Source organism: Lissotriton vulgaris, chromosome 11 (genome assembly GCF_964263255.1).
Source record: "Lissotriton vulgaris chromosome 11, aLisVul1.2, whole genome shotgun sequence".
Lineage (NCBI taxonomy): Eukaryota > Metazoa > Chordata > Amphibia > Caudata > Salamandridae > Lissotriton > Lissotriton vulgaris.
Genome location: NC_141699.1, coordinates 1,104,420,358 through 1,104,442,005, shown reverse-complemented (window position 1 = coordinate 1,104,442,005; position 21,648 = coordinate 1,104,420,358). Strand labels below are relative to the sequence as shown.

The following is a 21,648-nucleotide window of genomic DNA, read 5'->3' as shown; positions in this document are numbered from 1 at the left end:
AACTGTGGTTGAATAGTGAAGCTGGTGGTTGTTCTTTACTCCATTTTACATTTGTTATGGAATGTTGGGTAATTTTCTTACATATAACACTTTAAAAGGAGCTACAATGTGTACCACAAATGTTGTGTGTTCATAGGCTTTTAAAGGGAGAGGTTTTTCTCTTGTTTTTAAACATTTCAGGCATGTAGGTATGACTATTCCGTGTTTATTAATATTAACGAAGATCCTTTGGTAAAAAGGATGAATTCCAGAATCAGAGCGATATTTTAAAACATCTCGAAATAAAATAAGTTATGCCCCATTTGGAGGATTACAGGATGCTGGAAGGTTCCTCGGAGTCTGCGGTTTAGTATGGTACCAACTTTTTTAAAAGTGTAGAAGACAGAATGCAAAGCCCTTTGTACTTTCCAGATTATGCTCTCCCAACAGGACCCCATTCCTCGCCATGTTGAATAGCGCCTAGATGACATTAAACCTGGCCCATACTCAATAAACAATCCATACAAACAAGCGCATATCAATGAATACTAACATTGTTGAGGTTCAGCAATCAGAAGGACAATAGTCTGGGGTGAAGCAGCCCATGCTGAGAGTGCCTTGAGGCCCAGCACTTAGCACTTACTTATGATACAGGTCTGGATCAATGTGCTGATGACAGGCTACGAAGGGGCCACTGGCATCGATGAGGCGACCACAGTAGGCAGTGCTGTTCACGCGCAAGAGTTCAGATTCCGAGCAGTTGTTGAAGAATCCAGTGTTCAACTCCCCAACATCAGGGTCATCCGGAATAACTTCTCGCCTGCAATGAAAGAGAACATGACTTATGACCACCTGCCATGATTCTTTGAGTCACTTAAATTAACAGGTGTGGAGCAGTCCAAAAGGAGATGCATGCACCCATGACTTTTTTGAGGTTCTCATTGAGATGCAACTGGTATGCCCAGAAATGTGTCCTATAACTGTGCCCCCCGCTGATGAGGCCCAACGTATGTCCAGAGAGGGGTTGTGTAACTGAGCACCTCACTGATGACGCCCAATGTATGTTCAGAGAGGGGTCATGTAACTGTGCCCCCCGCTGATGAGGCCCAACGTATGTCCAGAGATGGGTCATGTAACTGTGCCCCCCGCTGATGAGGCCAACGTATGTCCAGAGAGGGGTTATGTAACTGAGCACCTCACTGATGACGCCCAACGTATGTTCAGAAGGGGTCATGTAACTGTGCCCCCCGCTGATGAGGCCCAACGTATGTCCAGAGATGGGTCGTGTAACTGTGCCCCCCGCTGATGAGGCCCAACGTATGTCCAGAGATGGGTCGTGTAACTGTGCCCCCCGCTGATGAGGCCCAACGTATGTCCAGAGATGGGTCGTGTAACTGTGCCCCCTGCTGATGAGGCCCAAAGTATGTCCAGAGATGGGTCGTGTAACTGTGCCCCCTGCTGATGAGGCCAACGTATGTCCAGAGATGGGTCGTGTAACTGTGCCCCCCGCTGATGAGGCCCAACCTATGTCCAGAGATGGGTCATGTAATTGTGCCCCCCGCTGATGAGGCAGGAGAGGGGTACAGTGATCTATGGGGGAGCCCCACAGAATTACACTGACGGCTCCTATGTACTGAGAAGACCGCCAGCCCCAGTACGCTAGTCCCGCCTCGCTTGTTGCAGCACAGCGGGACATTGGTCATAATCACCTGCAAAGTTTTGCTACACTGCAGGGCACTGGACATGTCATTCAAGAGGTCCCAGTATAACTGCATGCTAATGATTCATGTGCTGCAGCAAGGGGTGGACATTATAACTAGGAGGCCATGGTACACCAAAGTGGCGGCACACAGGATATACACAGGATATAGTGGTTGGCAGCCGCAGCCAGCACCGGCACATACTGGAAATACGGTCTGTGGGCGCTCTTTGGCATTGGCTCAGTGATGGGTCATAGAGGCCAGTAGAGGTTGGGCATGATGATCCAGGGATACCAGTACTCAGTACTGAGTTCCTGTACTTTTTTCCATTAAAAAAAATAAACATTAATATACTTTTAAACTTTTTCCAATACTCTCTCCACCTCCATGTGAAAAGTTACAAGTAGTAAGTTCACACTCTTAACATAGGCTCCACCCCGTATATTCAGGGTGTGGCGAAACATACGTTCACAATTTTGATCAAATGCATAATTGTAAATGGTGAATATCCCAAAATAGTAAAGTTACTCAAAAGTATAAGAGTAAATTTATGCATATAGATTTGCTCAAAAGTTTACTTTGTAGATAGACCCCTTGTGTCAGCCAAATTTCATGCATGTTTGTGAAACAGTTCTGAAGTTATAAGCAAAGCAACGAATGCCTTTATAACAAAGAAGCTATTCAAAAGTGATGACTCGCCACTTTTTCAAATGCTTACATCTCAAAAACTACTGAACAGATTTATACCAAAGTGCAGGCTCGTAAAGTTCTATTTTCATGCCCAGTTTGTGTAAATCAGTTCAGTGGTTCCGCTTGTAGATACGAGCAACATTTCTATGAGGGGCTAAAGGAAGACATGTGTTTCACCCTCTCTTCACTTTAAGTTCAGTCACCAAACTGCATGAAATTTGGAATGTTGGACCTCAGTTGACAGCACTAAGCAAGAGCCACATTTGAGCAGATCCTACAATGGGGGCCAGAGGTAAATGGGAATCAAAACATGTCATTTCAATGGAAAGTGTGACTAAACTACATATTGGAAACTGCCACTAAATGTGTTGTGTTTGCCACTATATATAATGTACATGCAGGTCTAACTGTGGCATGTACCCAAATTGATTTTCTTTGCAGGGAAAATAAATGTGTTTAGAGCAACTATACCACTATACAAACATTCAGATATTTATTACTGCAGTGCAAAGTTGAAATTCAAGATAATTACCACAGTGCAGCATACTTGACATGGAAAACAAAATTTCTGTGCATCATTGTTGCATGTAACAATCACTTTGACACAGGAAAACAACTCCAAAAATAGTCACGTGGTATCCTACCATACTTCTCAAACTACACCACCTGTATCTTGTTTTTTGGTTAACTTTTGTTCAAGAGTGGTAATAAATTGTATATTACACTCTGGGTAGCTGTGTGGTGTGTGTGTATATACATACACATACACACACACGGTAATATGCAGTTTTTTGTTTATTAGTTGCGTATGATGTGGAGTTAAACAGAGTAACCCTCATATACTTACTCTCACAATGTTCTAGTATTCGATATTCTGGACAAGATATTATGGCAAATGTTAAAACTCAAAGCAGTAGGGGAATATCAGTAGGGCTACCCCTAAATGACATCAACGAAGCCGCCAGAGGCCTAAAGAGACCTGAATCTAAAAGGTATACCCAATGCTAAATGTTTAATGAATACTGAAGACACGTGAACCACAGACTGTACCATCCAGGATACCGAAGTCACCCTCGCGGCTTCACAAGCGATTAAGCTACTCTCCCCACAGGCGAGGCTTCTAGCTGGCGCTCCTGACATGGGTGACTGACTCCCAAGTAGTTCCTCTGCTCCCGGATTCAGAAGGGATTACGTTTCCCTCCTCAACAGCGAGGCGCTAAGTTGGAGCCTGCCAGGCTGTGTATAATGATGTGCGTGTCCAGTCCCTACTATGACTAGGAATCCTACTAGAAGTAAGGGATACTTTTTTGATCCTCCAAGGCTTTGGAATAGGGGCCACTGGCTGGTCAGGCTTCACGGTTTTCTCTTTTTCTCCAATGTGCTCCTTCTTTCATTTGTCCTGAAGATACCTAAAATTTGAAGGCCGAAACGCGTGGACACCCTTCTAAAGAAGATTCTTGAAGTATAACATTCATGTATTAAGTACCCTGTACACATCATCAAATACCGATGAAAGGAATTTTTACTTTGTAACCGTGTACAGACAAAATACACTATTAGTCACTGCGATTGTGCATAAAATTTCAAGCACAACCTTTCTAGTTCTATTGGAAGAAGAAGGGTTTTATGGCAAATTTTGTATGGCTCTTTTTTGTGATGCTTTGCATTGAATTTGTATAAATGTTTGATTTGAATGTTTTATAAATGACACCATACAGTATTGCATTCCTAGTGTGTAGTTCCGTGAGTTTGTGGGTCTGGTTCAGGTGTTCTGAACCCATTCGAATAAGGTTGTCGGAAATAGACGATTTTGGTGTCAGAAGACCGCAAATCACAAGTGTAGTGTGTACGAGTGTTTTCGCATTATTCGATCAATGAGAACACTACGTATTTAGGGATTTCGTTCGAACCTTCGGGTTCCATTTTGTGTGTGGCAGCCATTTTGTGTGGTTGCCCTCACATAGGCCGATGACTGCGGCAGGAACGAGTCCTTGAGACACGTATGCCTTAGTTGACTTCTGAATGACCTGGCCGAACTGACTCCCTTGCCCGAGGTCGACCTCGCTGAGCCAGTTCCTTGTTAAGCAGCTGGTCAGATAAAGATCAAAGAGTAGGGCAGGCCTGAGTTTATGGTACACTGCTCCCACCTTTCTATCTCACTTCCAAACTGTTTCTGTTCCTTCCTTAACAACATAATCACTGATTTGGGTTGAGGGTTTATGATGGGTTTGTCCGGCCTGAGCGAACAAGAAATTTGGAATGTGCTTGGTCACTTCTGGTGGGCTGGACAACGGAAAGTGGGATTGTCGTCATACATTACTTTCAAAATGTCACACTGTCATTGGTCAGTTTGTATGAACCCAATGTTAATTTGGAATGTTGCCTGAGGCTTTATTTTTGGCATAAAAGACCATGCTCCGCTCATTGAATTTGTGCAGTCTCTAGCGAACCACCCGCGTGTGCTTCGTAGATCTCTGTTCCTGGTTTCAGCCAATAAACATTGGTCTTTGAAGTCATCAAGAGGTATCCCGTGTCTCTGTTTGCCAAGGCAGGGGAACTGGAAGGCATCGGGCATTCTCCCTGACGCCGCTGGGTTCTAAAACCCGGTCCTTCAAGTGCAAAAACATCAGAGAATACTACAGGATTTGTTTAAATAAACAATGTATGACATTTTGATTTCGAACAATGATTAACTGAAACAATCATGAAATAATAGCAGCCATTTATTCCCGCATTTAATTTGTGTTAATAATGTGTTTTGGTTACCCCTTGGGATGCGGGGTGATTAGGGCTATCCCCCTTACTTCATTCTTAAAAAGTGTGTCACTGTGCGTCAACTGTCACTTAATGCACTTACGTGCCAAATCCAAGCCCACTCACCATCCAGAAGCTCCACACATACCTGAATCTCCGGGTAGCTTTCCCCGCTGGCACCTTCCAGCTTTCTCCAAAGTCATCGACATCCTTCACTAGTTTGCCATCCCGCCGCGTGAAGTCGTTCTTATGCTTCCCGTCGAAGTTGCCGCAGAGCCCTTCCACTTTACTTTTGTATGTGTTCGGCAGGGTGATATCTAATGTGACGACAAGGAGATGCTTCAGCACAGGATCCTGGCACAGCATGACTTCAGACCGCTAAGGCATCAAGAATGTCACCAGCGGGACGTCAACTGGACCGCCACGCAGTGATCACAAGTCTTTCAGCTGCACATGGGCATGTCATTCACCTGTCTACTGCATGATTCATATATTCTTACCAGAACCTTGGGATTGGAAAGAAAACAACAAATTTTCTGCCATGCGGCTAACTTCAGGGCTTCACACCGAGTCTGTTCTCACCTGCATTTTCAATGCCATCGAAACTGACGGATAAACCGAAATCTGTCTCCAGGTAGATCCGCGTCGAACTTTGGTAGATTTTTAGCCCTTCATGAGGGTGGGCTGGAGGGACCACTTTTACTCCGTCCAACTAGGGTGAAAAAATGACACTATTTTATTAATGACCCATTCTAGATGAGTGAGAGCTCTCAAATGGTGTAATTGATGAGTGCACACGTGAGTGAAATGTAGGAGTGTGTAAGAGTGCATGTAAGTGATGAAGATTGGATTTTGACAGTCGTGCACTTTAGGTAGATGGTGCACTTTAAGTAGATGTTGATGGCTGTGCGGTGAGCAGAGAACAATAACATGTTCTGTGTATAGATGATGAGGAGGGATTCCAAACATCACAGAGTCCCAGAGCTCAGAACTTTATATACATTGCAAGCCACCAATGCATATCTATTACGCATTTATGTATCATACGTTCATTTAAGAACACATGAATATGCTGCATGGGTGGATTTGCATATTCAAACTTGTCCATATATTTTGCTTACCCCATTTTCTATAAAATATTTTTATGTCAACCCCTTTCCAAACCACACAGCAATTTTGAGGGTGTTCTCTCTACTTTACCACCCTGGGCACGGATTCACTTCTGCTCTTAGAAGGTGTACAGCTGAATCATACAAGGTGGAATATGCCTGCTAAAACTTTTGAAATCCCCCAAAATTTGCATTATTTCCTTTAAATGTTTTGTGCTCTTTCTTAATCATTTGAAAAACCATTTAGAAATAAATCATGTCTCTGAAAACATAAAAACAACACAAACACAAAAGACTGGGAGAAACTGGTTAGTGCTGTAGAGAAGGAGGAAGAGCAGAGGGAAGTCTGATGTAGGTGAATGGTAGAGTTAGAAGGAGAACTGGAAAGTTTGGGAGAGAAAATGTGAGATATATAGAAAGGTAAAGAAGTAAACATTCTGAGAACCACACCAACAGACATACACTCTGGGCTCAGACTGACACGAATGGGGAGCGTTTGAATGAAGCGGCTTCATCCTCTTACCAGCAGCTTCTTCTTCTGCCTGAAGAGCACTGAGTGGCCGTACACGTCTGTCCGGATCTCCTGGATGTAACTAATCTTGTAGTTTTGAAGCATCTTCTCATTTTTCCCTTCAATGTTGAAGGACTGAAGTCGGTCCGGAAGGTCTGCAGGGTTCTGCACCAGAGTGTAAGTGCCTACCCCTTGGAAGTGATGCACCAACCCGTCGAAGGTCAGGTAATGGGGGTCTCCAGTAATGGAGCATTTGGAAAACCCTGAAAGAGAATTTCACAGTGAGCAGGCTTATCGAGACATGGAACCAATGCAGATGGCTCTTTTAAACTCATCAGGACATGGTACCCACACTGATGGCTCTTCTGGGCTCATCAGGATATGGTACCCACACAGATGGCTCTTCTGGGCTCATCAGGATATGGTACCCACACAGATGGCTCTTCTGGGTTCATCAGGATATGGTACCCACACAGATGGCTCTTCTGGGCTCATCAGGACATGGTGCCCGCATATATGGCTCTTCTGGGCTCATCAGGACATGGTACCCACACAGATGGCTCTTCTGGGCTCATCAGGACATGGTACCCCAACAGATGGCTCTTCTGGGCTCATCAGGACATGGTACCCCAACAGATGGCTCTTCTGGGCTCATCAGGACATGGTACCCACACTGATGGCTCTTCTGGGCTCATCAGGACATGGTACCCACACAGATGGCTCTTCTGGGCTCATCAGGACATGGCACCCACACAGATGGCTATTCTAGGCTCATCGGGACATGGAACCTATACAGATGGCTCTTCTGGGCTCATCGGGACATGGTACCCACACAGATGGCTCTTCTGGGCTCATCAGGACATGATACCCACACAGATGGCTCTTCTGGGTTCATCAGGACATGGTACCCACACAGATGGCTCTTCTGGGCTCATAAGGACATGGAACCTATACAGATGGCTCTTCTGGGCTCATCGGGACATGGTACCCACACAGATGGCTCTTCTGGGCTCATCAGGACATGGTACCCGCACAGATGGCTCTGTTGGGTTCATCAGGACATGGTACCCGCATAGATGGCTCTTCTAGGCTCATAAGGATATGGTACCCGCACAGATGGCTCTTCTGGTCTCATCAGGACATGGTACCCACACAGATGGCTCTTCTGGGCTCATCAGGACATGGTAACCGCACAGATGGCTCTTCTGGGCTCATCCGGACATGGTACCCACACAGATGGCTCTTCTGGTCTCATCAGGACATGGTACCCACACAGATGGCTCTTCTGGGCTCATCAGGACATGGTAACCGCACAGATGGCTCTTCTGGGCTCATCCGGACATGGTACCGACACAGAGATGGCCCTTCTGGGCTCATCAGGACATGGTAACCGCACAGATGGCTCTTCTGGGATCATCAGGACATGGTGCCCGCACAGATGGCCCTTCTGGGCTCATCGGGGCATGGTGCCCGCACAGATGGCCCTTCTGGGCTCATCGGGACATGGTACCCACACAGATGGCTCTTCTGGGCTCATCGGGGCATGGTACCCGCACAGATGGCTCTTCTGGGCTCATCAGGACATGGTACCCGCACAGATGGCTCTTCTGGGCTCATCGGGGCATGGTACCCGCACAGATGGCTCTTCTGGGCTCATCAGGACATGGTACCCGCACAGATGGCCCTTCTGGGCTCATCGGGGCATGGTGCCCGCACAGATGGCCCTTCTGGGCTCATCGGGACATGGTACCCACACAGATGGCTCTTCTGGGCTCATCGGGGCATGGTACCCGCACAGATGGCTCTTCTGGGCTCATCAGGACATGGTACCCGCACAGATGGCTCTTCTGGGCTCATCGGGGCATGGTACCCACACAGATGGCTCTTCTGGGCTCATCAGGACATGGTACCCACACAGATGGCTATTCTAGGCTCATCAGGACATGGAACCTATACAGATGGCTCTTCTGGGCTCATCGGGACATGGTACCCGCACAGATGGCTCTTCTGGGCTCATCAGGACATGGTACCCGCACAGATGGCTCTTCTGGGCTCATCAGGGCATGGTACCCGCACAGATGGCTCTTCTGGGCTCATCAGGACATGGTCAGGACATGGAACCCACACAGATGGCTCTTCTGGGCTCATCAGGACATGGTACCCGCACAGATGGCTCTTCTGGGCTCATCAGGACATGGTCAGGACATGGCACCCACACAGATGGCTCTTCTGGGCTCATCAGGACATGGTACCCGCACAGATGGCTCTTCTGGGCTCATCAGGGCATGGTACCCGCACAGATGGCTCTTCTGGGCTCATCAGGACATGGTCAGGACATGGTACCCGCACAGATGGCTCTTCTGGGCTCATCGGGACATGGTACCCGCACAGATGGCTCTTCTGGGCTCATCGGGACATGGAACCCACACAGATGGCTCTTCTGGGCTCATCAGGACATGGTACCCGCACAGATGGCTCTTCTGGGCTCATCAGGACATGGAACCTATGCAGATGGCTATCCTGGGCTCATCAGGACATGGTACCCGCACAGATGGCTCTGTTGGGTTCATCAGGACATGGTACCCGCATAGATGGCTCTTCTAGGCTCATAAGGATATGGTACCCGCACAGATGGCTCTTCTGGTCTCATCAGGACATGGTACCCACACAGATGGCTATTCTAGGCTCATCGGGACATGGTACCCGCACAGATTACTCTTCTGGGCTCATCAGGACATGGTACCCACACCGATGGCTCTTCTGGGCTCATCAGGGCATGGTACCCGCACAGATGGCTCTGTTGGGTTCATCAGGACATGGTACCCGCATAGATGGCTCTTCTAGGCTCATAAGGATATGGTACCCGCACAGATGGCTCTTCTGGTCTCATCAGGACATGGTACCCACACAGATGGCTCTTCTGGTCTCATCAGGACATGGTAACCGCACAGATGGCTCTTCTGGGCTCATCCGGACATGGTACCGACACAGAGATGGCCCTTCTGGGCTCATCAGGACATGGTAACCGCACAGATGGCTCTTCTGGGATCATCAGGACATGGTGCCCGCACAGATGGCCCTTCTGGGCTCATCGGGGCATGGTGCCCGCACAGATGGCCCTTCTGGGCTCATCGGGACATGGTACCCACACAGATGGCTCTTCTGGGCTCATCGGGGCATGGTACCCGCACAGATGGCTCTTCTGGGCTCATCAGGACATGGTACCCGCACAGATGGCTCTTCTGGGCTCATCGGGGCATGGTACCCGCACAGATGGCTCTTCTGGGCTCATCAGGACATGGTACCCGCACAGATGGCCCTTCTGGGCTCATCGGGGCATGGTGCCCGCACAGATGGCCCTTCTGGGCTCATCGGGACATGGTACCCACACAGATGGCTCTTCTGGGCTCATCGGGGCATGGTACCCGCACAGATGGCTCTTCTGGGCTCATCAGGACATGGTACCCGCACAGATGGCTCTTCTGGGCTCATCGGGGCATGGTACCCACACAGATGGCTCTTCTGGGCTCATCAGGACATGGTACCCACACAGATGGCTATTCTAGGCTCATCAGGACATGGAACCTATACAGATGGCTCTTCTGGGCTCATCGGGACATGGTACCCGCACAGATGGCTCTTCTGGGCTCATCAGGACATGGTACCCGCACAGATGGCTCTTCTGGGCTCATCAGGGCATGGTACCCGCACAGATGGCTCTTCTGGGCTCATCAGGGCATGGTACCCGCACAGATGGCTCTTCTGGGCTCATCAGGACATGGTCAGGACATGGAACCCACACAGATGGCTCTTCTGGGCTCATCAGGACATGGTACCCGCACAGATGGCTCTTCTGGGCTCATCAGGACATGGTCAGGACATGGCACCCACACAGATGGCTCTTCTGGGCTCATCAGGACATGGTACCCGCACAGATGGCTCTTCTGGGCTCATCAGGGCATGGTACCCGCACAGATGGCTCTTCTGGGCTCATCAGGACATGGTCAGGACATGGTACCCGCACAGATGGCTCTTCTGGGCTCATCGGGACATGGTACCCGCACAGATGGCTCTTCTGGGCTCATCGGGACATGGAACCCACACAGATGGCTCTTCTGGGCTCATCAGGACATGGTACCCGCACAGATGGCTCTTCTGGGCTCATCAGGACATGGAACCTATGCAGATGGCTATCCTGGGCTCATCAGGACATGGTACCCGCACAGATGGCTCTGTTGGGTTCATCAGGACATGGTACCCGCATAGATGGCTCTTCTAGGCTCATAAGGATATGGTACCCGCACAGATGGCTCTTCTGGTCTCATCAGGACATGGTACCCACACAGATGGCTATTCTAGGCTCATCGCGACATGGTACCCGCACAGATTACTCTTCTGGGCTCATCAGGACATGGTACCCACACCGATGGCTCTTCTGGGCTCATCAGGGCATGGTACCCGCACAGATGGCTCTGTTGGGTTCATCAGGACATGGTACCCGCATAGATGGCTCTTCTAGGCTCATAAGGATATGGTACCCGCACAGATGGCTCTTCTGGTCTCATCAGGACATGGTACCCACACAGATGGCTCTTCTGGTCTCATCAGGACATGGTACCCGCAGAGATGGCTCTTCTGGGCTCACCAGGACATGGTACCCAAACAGATGGCTCTTCTGGGCTCATCGGGGCATGGTACCCACACAGATGGCTCTTCTGGGCTCATCAGGACATGGTACCGACACAGATGGCTATTCTAGGCTCATCGGGGCATGGTACCCGCACAGATTACTCTTCTGGGCTCATCAGGACATGGTACCCACACAGATGGCTATTCTAGGCTCATCGGGACATGGAACCTATGCAGATGGCTATCCTGGGCTCATCAGGACATGGTACCCACACAGATGGCTCTTCTGGGCTCATCAGGACATGGCACCCACACAGATGGCTCTTCTGGGCTCATCAGGACATGGTACCCGCACAGATGGCTCTTCTGGGCTCATCAGGGCATGGTACCCGCACAGATGGCTCTTCTGGGCTCATCAGGACATGGTCAGGACATGGAACCCACACAGATGGCTCTTCTGGGCTCATCAGGACATGGTACCCGCACAGATGGCTCTTCTGGGCTCATCGGGACATGGTACCCGCACAGATGGCTCTTCTGGGCTCATCAGGACATGGTCAGGACATGGTACCCACACAGATGGCTATTCTAGGCTCATCAGGACATGGAACCTATGCAGATGGCTATCCTGGGCTCATCAGGACATGGTACCCGCACAGATGGCTCTGTTGGGTTCATCAGGACATGGTACCCGCATAGATGGCTCTTCTAGGCTCATAAGGATATGGTACCCACACAGATGGCTCTTCTGGTCTCATCAGGACATGGTACCCACACAGATGGCTATTCTAGGCTCATCGGGACATGGTACCCGCACAGATTACTCTTCTGGGCTCATCAGGACATGGTACCCACACAGATGGCTATTCTAGGCTCATCGGGACATGGAACCTATGCAGATGGCTCTTCTGGGCTCATCAGGACATGGTACCCACACCGATGGCTCTTCTGGGCTCATCAGGGCATGGTACCCGCACAGATGGCTCTGTTGGGTTCATCAGGACATGGTACCCGCATAGATGGCTCTTCTAGGCTCATAAGGATATGGTACCCGCACAGATGGCTCTTCTGGTCTCATCAGGACATGGTACCCACACCGATGGCTCTTCTGGGCTCATCAGGGCATGGTACCCGCACAGATGGCTCTGTTGGGTTCATCAGGACATGGTACCCGCATAGATGGCTCTTCTGGGCTCATCGGGGCATGGTACCCACACAGATGGCTCTTCTGGTCTCATCAGGACATGGTACCCGCAGAGATGGCTCTTCTGGGCTCACCAGGACATGGTACCCACACAGATGGCTCTTCTGGGCTCATCGGGGCATGGTACCCACACAGATGGCTCTTCTGGGCTCATCAGGACATGGTACCCACACAGATGGCTCTTCTGGGCTTATCGGGGCATGGTACCCGCACAGATGGCTCTTCTGGGCTCATCAGGACATGGTACCCACACAGATGGCTATTCTAGGCTCATCGGGACATGGTACCCGCACAGATTACTCTTCTGGGCTCATCAGGACATGGTACCCACACAGATGGCTCTTCTGGGCTCATCAGGACATGGTAACCGCAGAGATGGCTTTTCTGGGCTCATCAGGGCATGGTACCCGCAGAGATGGCTTTTCTGGGCTCATCAGGGCATGGTACCCACACCGATGGCTCTTCTGGGCTCATCAGGACATGGTAACCGCAGAGATGGCTTTTCTGGGCTCATCAGGGCATGGTACCCGCACAGATGGCTCTGTTGGGTTCATCAGGACATGGTACCCGCACAGATGGCTCTTCTGGTCTCATCAGGACATGGTACCCACACAGATGGCTCTTCTGGTCTCATCAGGACATGGTACCCGCAGAGATGGCTCTTCTGGGCTCACCAGGACATGGTACCCACACAGATGGCTCTTCTGGGCTCATCGGGGCATGGTACCCACACAGATGGCTCTTCTGGGCTCATCAGGACATGGTACCGACACAGATGGCTATTCTAGGCTCATCGGGGCATGGTACCCGCACAGATTACTCTTCTGGGCTCATCAGGACATGGTACCCACACAGATGGCTATTCTAGGCTCATCGGGACATGGAACCTATGCAGATGGCTCTTCTGGGCTCATCAGGACATGGTACCCACACCGATGGCTCTTCTGGGCTCATCAGGACATGGTACCCGCAGAGATGGCTTTTCTGGGCTCATCAGGGTATGGTACCCGCACAGATGGCTCTGTTGGGTTCATCAGGACATGGTACCCGCATAGATGGCTCTTCTGGTCTCATCAGGACATGGTACCCACACAGATGGCTCTTCTGGTCTCATCAGGACATGGTACCCGCAGAGATGGCTCTTCTGGGATCATCAGGACATGGTACCCACAGAGATGGCTCTTCTGGGCTCATCAGGACATGGTACCCGCACATATGGCTCTTCTGGGCTCATCAGGACATGGTACCCGCACAGATGGCTCTTCTGGGCTCACCAGGACATGGTACCCGCAGAGATGGCTCTTCTGGGCTCATCGGGGCATGGTACCCGCAGAGATGGCTCTTCTGGGCTCACCAGGACATGGTACCCACACAGATGGCTCTTCTGGGCTCATCGGGGCATGGTACCCACACAGATGGCTCTTCTGGGCTCATCAGGACATGGTACCGACACAGATGGCTATTCTAGGCTCATCGGGGCATGGTACCCGCACAGATTACTCTTCTGGGCTCATCAGGACATGGTACCCACACAGATGGCTCTTCTGGGCTCATCAGGACATGGTACCCACACAGATGGCTCTTCTGGTCTCATCAGGACATGGTACCCGCAGAGATGGCTTTTCTGGGCTCATCAGGGCATGGTACCCGCACAGATGGCTCTGTTGGGTTCATCAGGACATGGTACCCGCACAGATGGCTCTTCTGGTCTCATCAGGACATGGTACCCACACAGATGGCTCTTCTGGTCTCATCAGGACATGGTACCCGCAGAGATGGCTCTTCTGGGCTCACCAGGACATGGTTCCCACACAGATGGCTCTTCTGGGCTCACCGGGGCATGGTAGCCGCACAGATGGCTCTTCTGGGCTCATCAGGACATGGTACCCACACAGATGGCTCTTCTGGGATCATCAGGACATGGTACCCACACAGATGGCTCTTCTGGTCTCATCAGGACATGGTACCCGCAGAGATGGCTCTTCTGGGCTCACCAGGACATGGTACCCACACTGATGGCTCTTCTGGGCTCATCAGGACATGGTACCCACACAGATGGCTCTTCTGGGCTCATCAGGACATGGTACCCACACAGATGGCTCTTCTGGGCTCATCAGGACATGGTACCCACACAGATGGCTCTTCTGGGCTCATCAGGACATGGTACCCACACAGATGGCTCTTCTGGGCTCATCAGGACATGGTACCCACACAGATGGCTCTTCTGGGCTCATCGGGGCATGGTACCCGCACAGATGGCTCTTCTGGGCTCATCAGGACATGGTACCCGCACAGATGGCTCTTCTGGGCTCATCAGGACATGGTACCCGCACAGATTGCTCTTCTGGGCTCATCAGGACATGGTACCCACACAGATGGCTCTTCTGGGCTCATCAGGACATGGTGCCCGCACAGATGGCTCTTCTGGGCTCATCAGGACATGGTACCCACACAGATGGCTCTTCTGGGCTCATCAGGACATGGTGCCCGCACAGATGGCTCTTCTGGGCTCATCAGGACATGGTCAGGACATGGTACCCACACTGATGGCTCTTCTGGGCTCATCGGGGCATGGTACCCGCACAGATTACTCTTCTGGGCTCATCAGGACATGGTACCCACACAGATGGCTCTTCTGGGCTCATCAGGACATGGTACCCACACAGATGGCTCTTCTGGGCTCATCAGGACATGGTACCCACACAGATGGCTCTTCTGGGCTCATCGGGGCATGGTACCCGCACAGATGGCTCTTCTGGGCTCATCAGGACATGGTACCCACACAGATGGCTCTTCTGGGCTCATCAGGACATGGTGCCCGCACAGATGGCTCTTCTGGGCTCATCAGGACATGGTCAGGACATGGTACCCACACAGATGGCTCTTCTGGGCTCATCAGGACATGGTACCCGCACAGATGGCTCTTCTGGGCTCACCAGGACATGGTACCCACACAGATGGCTCTTCTGGGCTCATCAGGACATGGTACCCATACAGATGGCTCTTCTGGGCTCATCAGGACATGGTAACCGCACAGATGGCCCTTCTGGGCTCATCAGGACATGGTACTCGCACAGATGGTTCTTCTAAGCTCATCAGGACATGGTACCCACACAGACGGCTCTTCTGAGCTCATCAGGACATGGTACCCACACAGACGGCTCTTCTGAGCTCATCAGGACATGGTACCCGCACAGATGGCTCTTCTGTTTCTCGCTTTAGTGCTGATGCACTGTATTTCGGCTCCATTAACATTGCTCAACAGATGATTTGATGAGACCATTTCAGTAAATAGAAATTATTGTCTTTGAAGATCTTTAAGTAATTTTACTCAAAGTATCACTTTATTTATTTTTAAATTTACTGTAGCAAATAAGTTGAATTCATAATTCTTTTGGTGAACCCTTAAGTAAATAGTTAATCAGTCAGATAAATACATATTAGCTATATGAGGAACAGCTTCTAAAGGAATTCAATGGTATTCATTTGTCTCAGCGGGCGGAGGCTAGTAACAGTGATGGAGGGGCACCAACAAAAGCTGGGCCTTAACAGTCAGTAGGGAAAGATCACGCCTGGCCATAAGAAGAGCTGATCTGCACCCTTGGCATTACGCGGTCATTCGGTCTCTTCACTGAAGGGAACTCGCAAAAGCCTGCCAACAGGATATGTTCTGCGGCACAATATACTACTGAGTGTGCTTGAGTCCTAAAGAATTATTCATTTCTAGGGGCTAGTGCTGTCTACCTATTCAATTTAAAATACGCTAACCATACATCATTAGAGTTATGGGCTTATGGTGTAGTAGGTACGTACCTGTGGGCTTGCAGCCGTAATTCCCATTGGGTTTGAGGATGCAGACCTCGCCGGGCTCACATTCGTAGGGGTTGCACTTGATCTTGCCCCCCTTCCTACATTGGCATTTCTCAGTACAATGGGGGGTGATCCAGCTCTGTCCAACCTGCAAAAAGATGGACAGAAGAAGTTACAGACATGGACACAAAGGGCCTTGCTCCAGATGCGCTCCTCTAGTCCAAGTGTCCTGGCCTTCACTGCCTCCTGCAATGCCAAGGACCATATTGGTCACACCTGCCTCCCACCCTACTTCTTACAACTCCCTGTATTTCCAAGGACCCTACTGGTCACACCTGTCGACCACTCCTCTGATTGCTGCCTCCCGCAATGCCAAGGACCCTCGTAGTCACACCCGTCTGTAGCCTACTTCTTACTTTCTCGTGCACTGCCAATGACCCTACTGGTCACACCTGTCTACCACCCTACTTATTATTGCCTCCTGCAATGCCAAGGACCCTCATAGACACGCCTGTCTATAGTCCTACTTCTTACTGCCTCCTGCAATGCCATGACACTACTGGTTACATCAGTCTACCACCCAACTTCTGTCTATCTCCTACACTGCCTAGGACCCTACTGGTCACATCAGTCTACCACCCTACTTCTCACTGTCTCCTACACTGCCAAGGACCCTACTGGTCACATCAGTCTACCACCCTACTTCTCACTGTCTCCTACACTGCCAAGGACCCTACTGGCTATGCCAGATCATCACCCTTCCTTTACATTGAAGGGGATGTGAAATGGAGGGAGATGTGCTATGTTTATTGTCTGTATTTTTATTACCCCCTCACTGTTACCATGGGCTTCTTGTGATGAAATTCCACAACACAGATACAACTATGAGAAAACATATACTTCTGAATAAATGTTAGATATCTTAAGGAAGATTCAACATTCCCTTTTTAGGACATTTTACAGACAGGATAAAAGTCAATAATAGTTTATAAAGGGTCAATCAAGCCCAGATGATCTTGAGTTTACAATCGGCCTTGTTACAGACATGGAGAAGCCAGAAGCATTTTTTACACATGCCCACTGTATCTGCGGTAAGCAATGGAACAAACAACAGTGTGATGCATTTCACACATTTCCACCTGAGCCTCAGAGGGTTGCCCCTGGCATCTCCCCAGTGAATGAGGGCACAGCTTTATGCATATGCTAAAAGAAGCCTACTGTAGATCAGGACATCTGCTGGTTTGTTCCATGACAAACATCTGTATATCAATTCTTCTGTTCTCTCAATCTCAAGTACAGTGGGGAGTTTTGTCTGGAAGCAGCTTGGTTCATCCAGTAAACCTTTTGAATAGTAACCTTACTTCATCATGGAGACACGCATACACTGTACCTAAAAATTACACCGGTAAAACCATGGACAGCTCATTAAATAGCAAAATAAGAGTTTCACTTGCGCTTCCGTAAGAAATGCTGAACTCACCTGGTAGTAGGTGTCGTTGGTTGTCCTGCAGCCACAGTCACCGAGTGGAACGCACTGGTCATCGCTGAGCACGTACCCATCATCGCAGACACATCCTTCCACGCAGTCCACCAGCTTCTCGCATGTGGCCGAGGCATAGATATCATTGCAGGTCGGTGGACAGAGTGAGGCACAGTCCGTGTAGTGGCTGTTGGTTGGGCAAGGTAAGGCTGGTGGGCAAGAAAATCACATGGTTCTGAAACTGCGAATGATGACCGTAACAGCAACCTACTTGCTTCCAAGCACTATGAATTGCATCACCGGAACCCTAACCATAAGCGATGGAAATTACTTTTTTGGTATACAGACAAGGCGTTAAGGCTGCTTCAACTTGTATGGAATATCATAACCAGAACCGCTTCTATTATCACAGGCTGTGGTCAGTCAGAAGGAAAGCGGGCCATGCAGCTTGGAGAACGTCAAGACTTAAGTACTTGCAGGTACATACTTTTGATTTCTGGGTGGAAATGAGCATTACTGAAAGTGCATCTTAGACTGAGGTGGAGGTTTTCTCTCCAGGAAGCAGATGCATTGCCTCAGTCAGGCAGGCAGAGAGGCATTGTGCATCCTGTGGAGCTTGAGGTCTAGATGCACTGGGGCTCCCTTGTAAAGGCATTTGTCATAGTCCACCTTCTGGACAGCTCAGACTCAACCTCGCATTGCAGAGACTGGATTCACTACCAGGCAAATGGTTTTGTGTGTTTGCTGACACAGCTAGGAATCATTTGAGAGTGCTTTGTGAGAGCTGTTTAGTTAGGCATGTACGTTACCTTGAGACAATATTTGCCATCCAAGTAGATCATTGTGCAAGCCTAGTTATCTCCTAGGATGTTCACAAACCATAATGGGGCTCATTGGGATGTCGGTCGGAAAGCCTCCAACCGCAGGTCGGAGGCTTTCCCACTGACATCCATGGTTTAAAGTCCGACCGCCTAATTACGATGTAGGCGATCAGAGTTTAAACCAACTGGTCAATCTGGCTTGCTCCCGACGGGCTCAAGAAACCAGTCGGCCAGTTGGAAGCTGCCACATAATCGCTTACGTACAGTGTTTGCGCCGTAGGGATTATGATATCAGTTTCTAATAGGCTTTCCATGTCAGGCCCGCAGCACAAGCTCCCATAGAGAAATGGGAGTGTGTGTCCGCACCAACCTAATACGGTGCTTGGAACCGCTGACCTACGGGCGGTCGATTGCCACACCGAAACGGTGTCGGACGGAGTCAAGTCTGCTCGACTATGTAATTAGGGCCTATTTTGTGTGCACCAGTCATTAGTACACATTTATTCCATATGAGTCATCACTTTCTGAAGTCACACTTTAATCACTTGTACTATGATGGCACCCAAGGTCCCTTGAGAGTGAGTCAAAATACAGCTCTAACAAAACATTCAATCAAAAGGTATAATATCTAGGGGATTTTTCACGACCTAAGTTAGATGACCTGTTTAGTGTATAGTATTTTAATGAAAGTGAGTTAAAAAGGACATGTGGGTTCAATAATGTCCTCGTTAATGTTATTAACATTCTCATATTTAATATAGTACTTCATAACACAACTCCGCTGTTTCAAAGCTCTTGAACTATAAATGTCAAAGTGTGTGTATAGTTTATATGAAATCTTAATAGAAGTAAAAACAATATGTATCTAAACTGCTAATGCACAAGTGTATATTTGTGAACTGTAGTATATAGTTTTATTGTATATTAAAATAGTTTATTGTATATTAACAACTTGCAAAATGTATTCCTAATGTCTACATAAATAAACACTTGTGACTCTAATTACTAAGTTAAAGGGTATATAAGTGAGTACTACTGTTTTTATGAAGTATATATAATATGGAGAAGCTTGTTTCGGCCACTGCTCCAATGTTGACTAGGAATTGATAAAAGCTTGCGGTCTTGATTTAGAGAACAAAGTTAAGGAAAACTCATCGGACACATAGAAAAATGTGGTAAATATAAACAACAATATACAACTGGGGAAGCATGCAGGAAATTCAGCTGATGGAGATGAATCCATACTTTGGAGGAAGGTGGTGTATTTACCGCTGAATATAGCACATTTTCAGAAGTTGGAGAATTTTCTACTACCTCCACGTTCTAAAACACAACACACCTCCAGTCCACGTCAAAAGATCCACAGTCGTTTTCGTAGAAGACCATACATTACAAGCATCCTTCACAACACAGGGGCATTCATTCGAGACGTATGAGATACAATTTTGTATATTTTAATTTTAGCATTAAATCATTGTCACTTAATTTACCGATCCTCATTTATTCACTTGTACGTTATAGACAGACACCTCCTTTAGAATTCTGGAACGTCATTTAGGGTACATCAGCCAGATCCACCAGGGCAGAGGTTGGATCTATTCCACTAAAGTGGCAGAGACCAACTACCTTACTTAGACATCTAAGCAAGGCATTTGAAGATACTTGTGCGTAAAGCAGAGTAGGCTTGGTCGGGGCTCCATCGAAGGCACTGACACTTTGTTAACCATGCTCTATGCTTAATGCACCCACTCTTCTTCAACAACCGACTCACAAAATGAAAGTTTGATATTGAAAATAAATGTCCCTCTTGTGTGCCAAGATCATTTCTTTGTTGTACTGTTCGGGACCACCACGCTCTTTCTGGTAGCCCTGAACAGGAACACATGTGTTGGAAATCTTTCTAAATAGGGCACACAGTTTGGGGTACTTTGATCGATGGACCAGTATTCTATGGAATCAGCCTAGTGACTGTCATCTAAAAAGAGGAGTGGAACTCTGAGCGTGGCGCATTGGACATCGGCCAATCTCTAAAAAGGTCAGTTGATCTTCAATTATTTGGACATATCGGGTTTTGTGGGTCTAACCGTTCCAAATATAAAAGCTTCTCAGCTCAGAATCTTAAGTTCGGGTTTATCAAATTAAGTCAGTCCCTGATGTTGGCTACAAGTTCAGAGGAGAAAGTGGCTACTAAATATGCACTGACAAATCAGGTGCTATTAGCTGCAAAATCATTATTAGACAATATGTCATACTTGGTATACTTACGGCACAGTGTGGTGTTCCTCCACTTAATGCTGATGCCTTCAATCCGGCAGGCATCAACGTACGCCTGGGCAATGGCGCAGAAGGTGGAAAGCATCCCGTCATACTTGCACATGTCATAGACACAAGTCTGAACGAAGAGGTTAGGGTTGACCAAAGCATGGCAGGGCTTGAAGGCAGCAGATTGCAAGATGTTGCATTGTTCTTCTACTTCTGGAAGCTGTCCAGCCTTGCATGGAGGGTCAAAATCTTCTCTGTTGTCAGGTAAACAACTGCAAAACAATGCAGACAAGTCTGTTAGCGATGCAGACTGGAGCAGGAACCTCTTTGTTTAGCTTTGCTTAAAGCATCATTACCTTTTTGTGCTTTTCTATTATTATGGAGTTGCTACTATTTAGTGTTGTTGACTAAGTATCGAGAAAGTGTGTTCAATACGCAAACATTAAATGACTGAAGGTGAGAAATTTGGTTTGAGTGGCCCCCAGACAAAAATAAGTTCTGGGCCTCAATTGTGTCAAAAGTTGGTCTTCAACAATATTTAATGGTGGTGGTATGGGCTACAAACTCAGAACTCAGTGACACAACAAACAACACTCAATGTTCAGTCTGTGATTTACTTTTTTTTTTTAAGTACTTTAAACACACATAACTCTCTACAACACAGAAAATTACAAATATTTACAAAACAGCAGATGAAAA

General features: G+C 48.4%; 1 protein-coding gene across 1 annotated transcript in view; it reads right to left on the bottom strand.

Annotated features, from left to right (window-relative positions):
• Positions 1–21,648, bottom strand: part of LOC147684240 (uncharacterized) — a 270,590-nt gene that overhangs the window by 10,961 nt on the left and 237,981 nt on the right. Inside the window, exons 93-99 of the mRNA XM_086944641.1 lie at positions 20,953–21,221; positions 17,867–18,075; positions 16,390–16,534; positions 6,756–7,006; positions 5,706–5,835; positions 5,272–5,440; positions 623–799 (exon numbers count right to left, since the gene is read on the bottom strand). Of these exons, the coding sequence (XP_086800767.1) occupies positions 623–799; positions 5,272–5,440; positions 5,706–5,835; positions 6,756–7,006; positions 16,390–16,534; positions 17,867–18,075; positions 20,953–21,221 (1,350 nt within the window). The remainder of the gene's footprint in view (positions 1–622; positions 800–5,271; positions 5,441–5,705; positions 5,836–6,755; positions 7,007–16,389; positions 16,535–17,866; positions 18,076–20,952; positions 21,222–21,648) is intronic.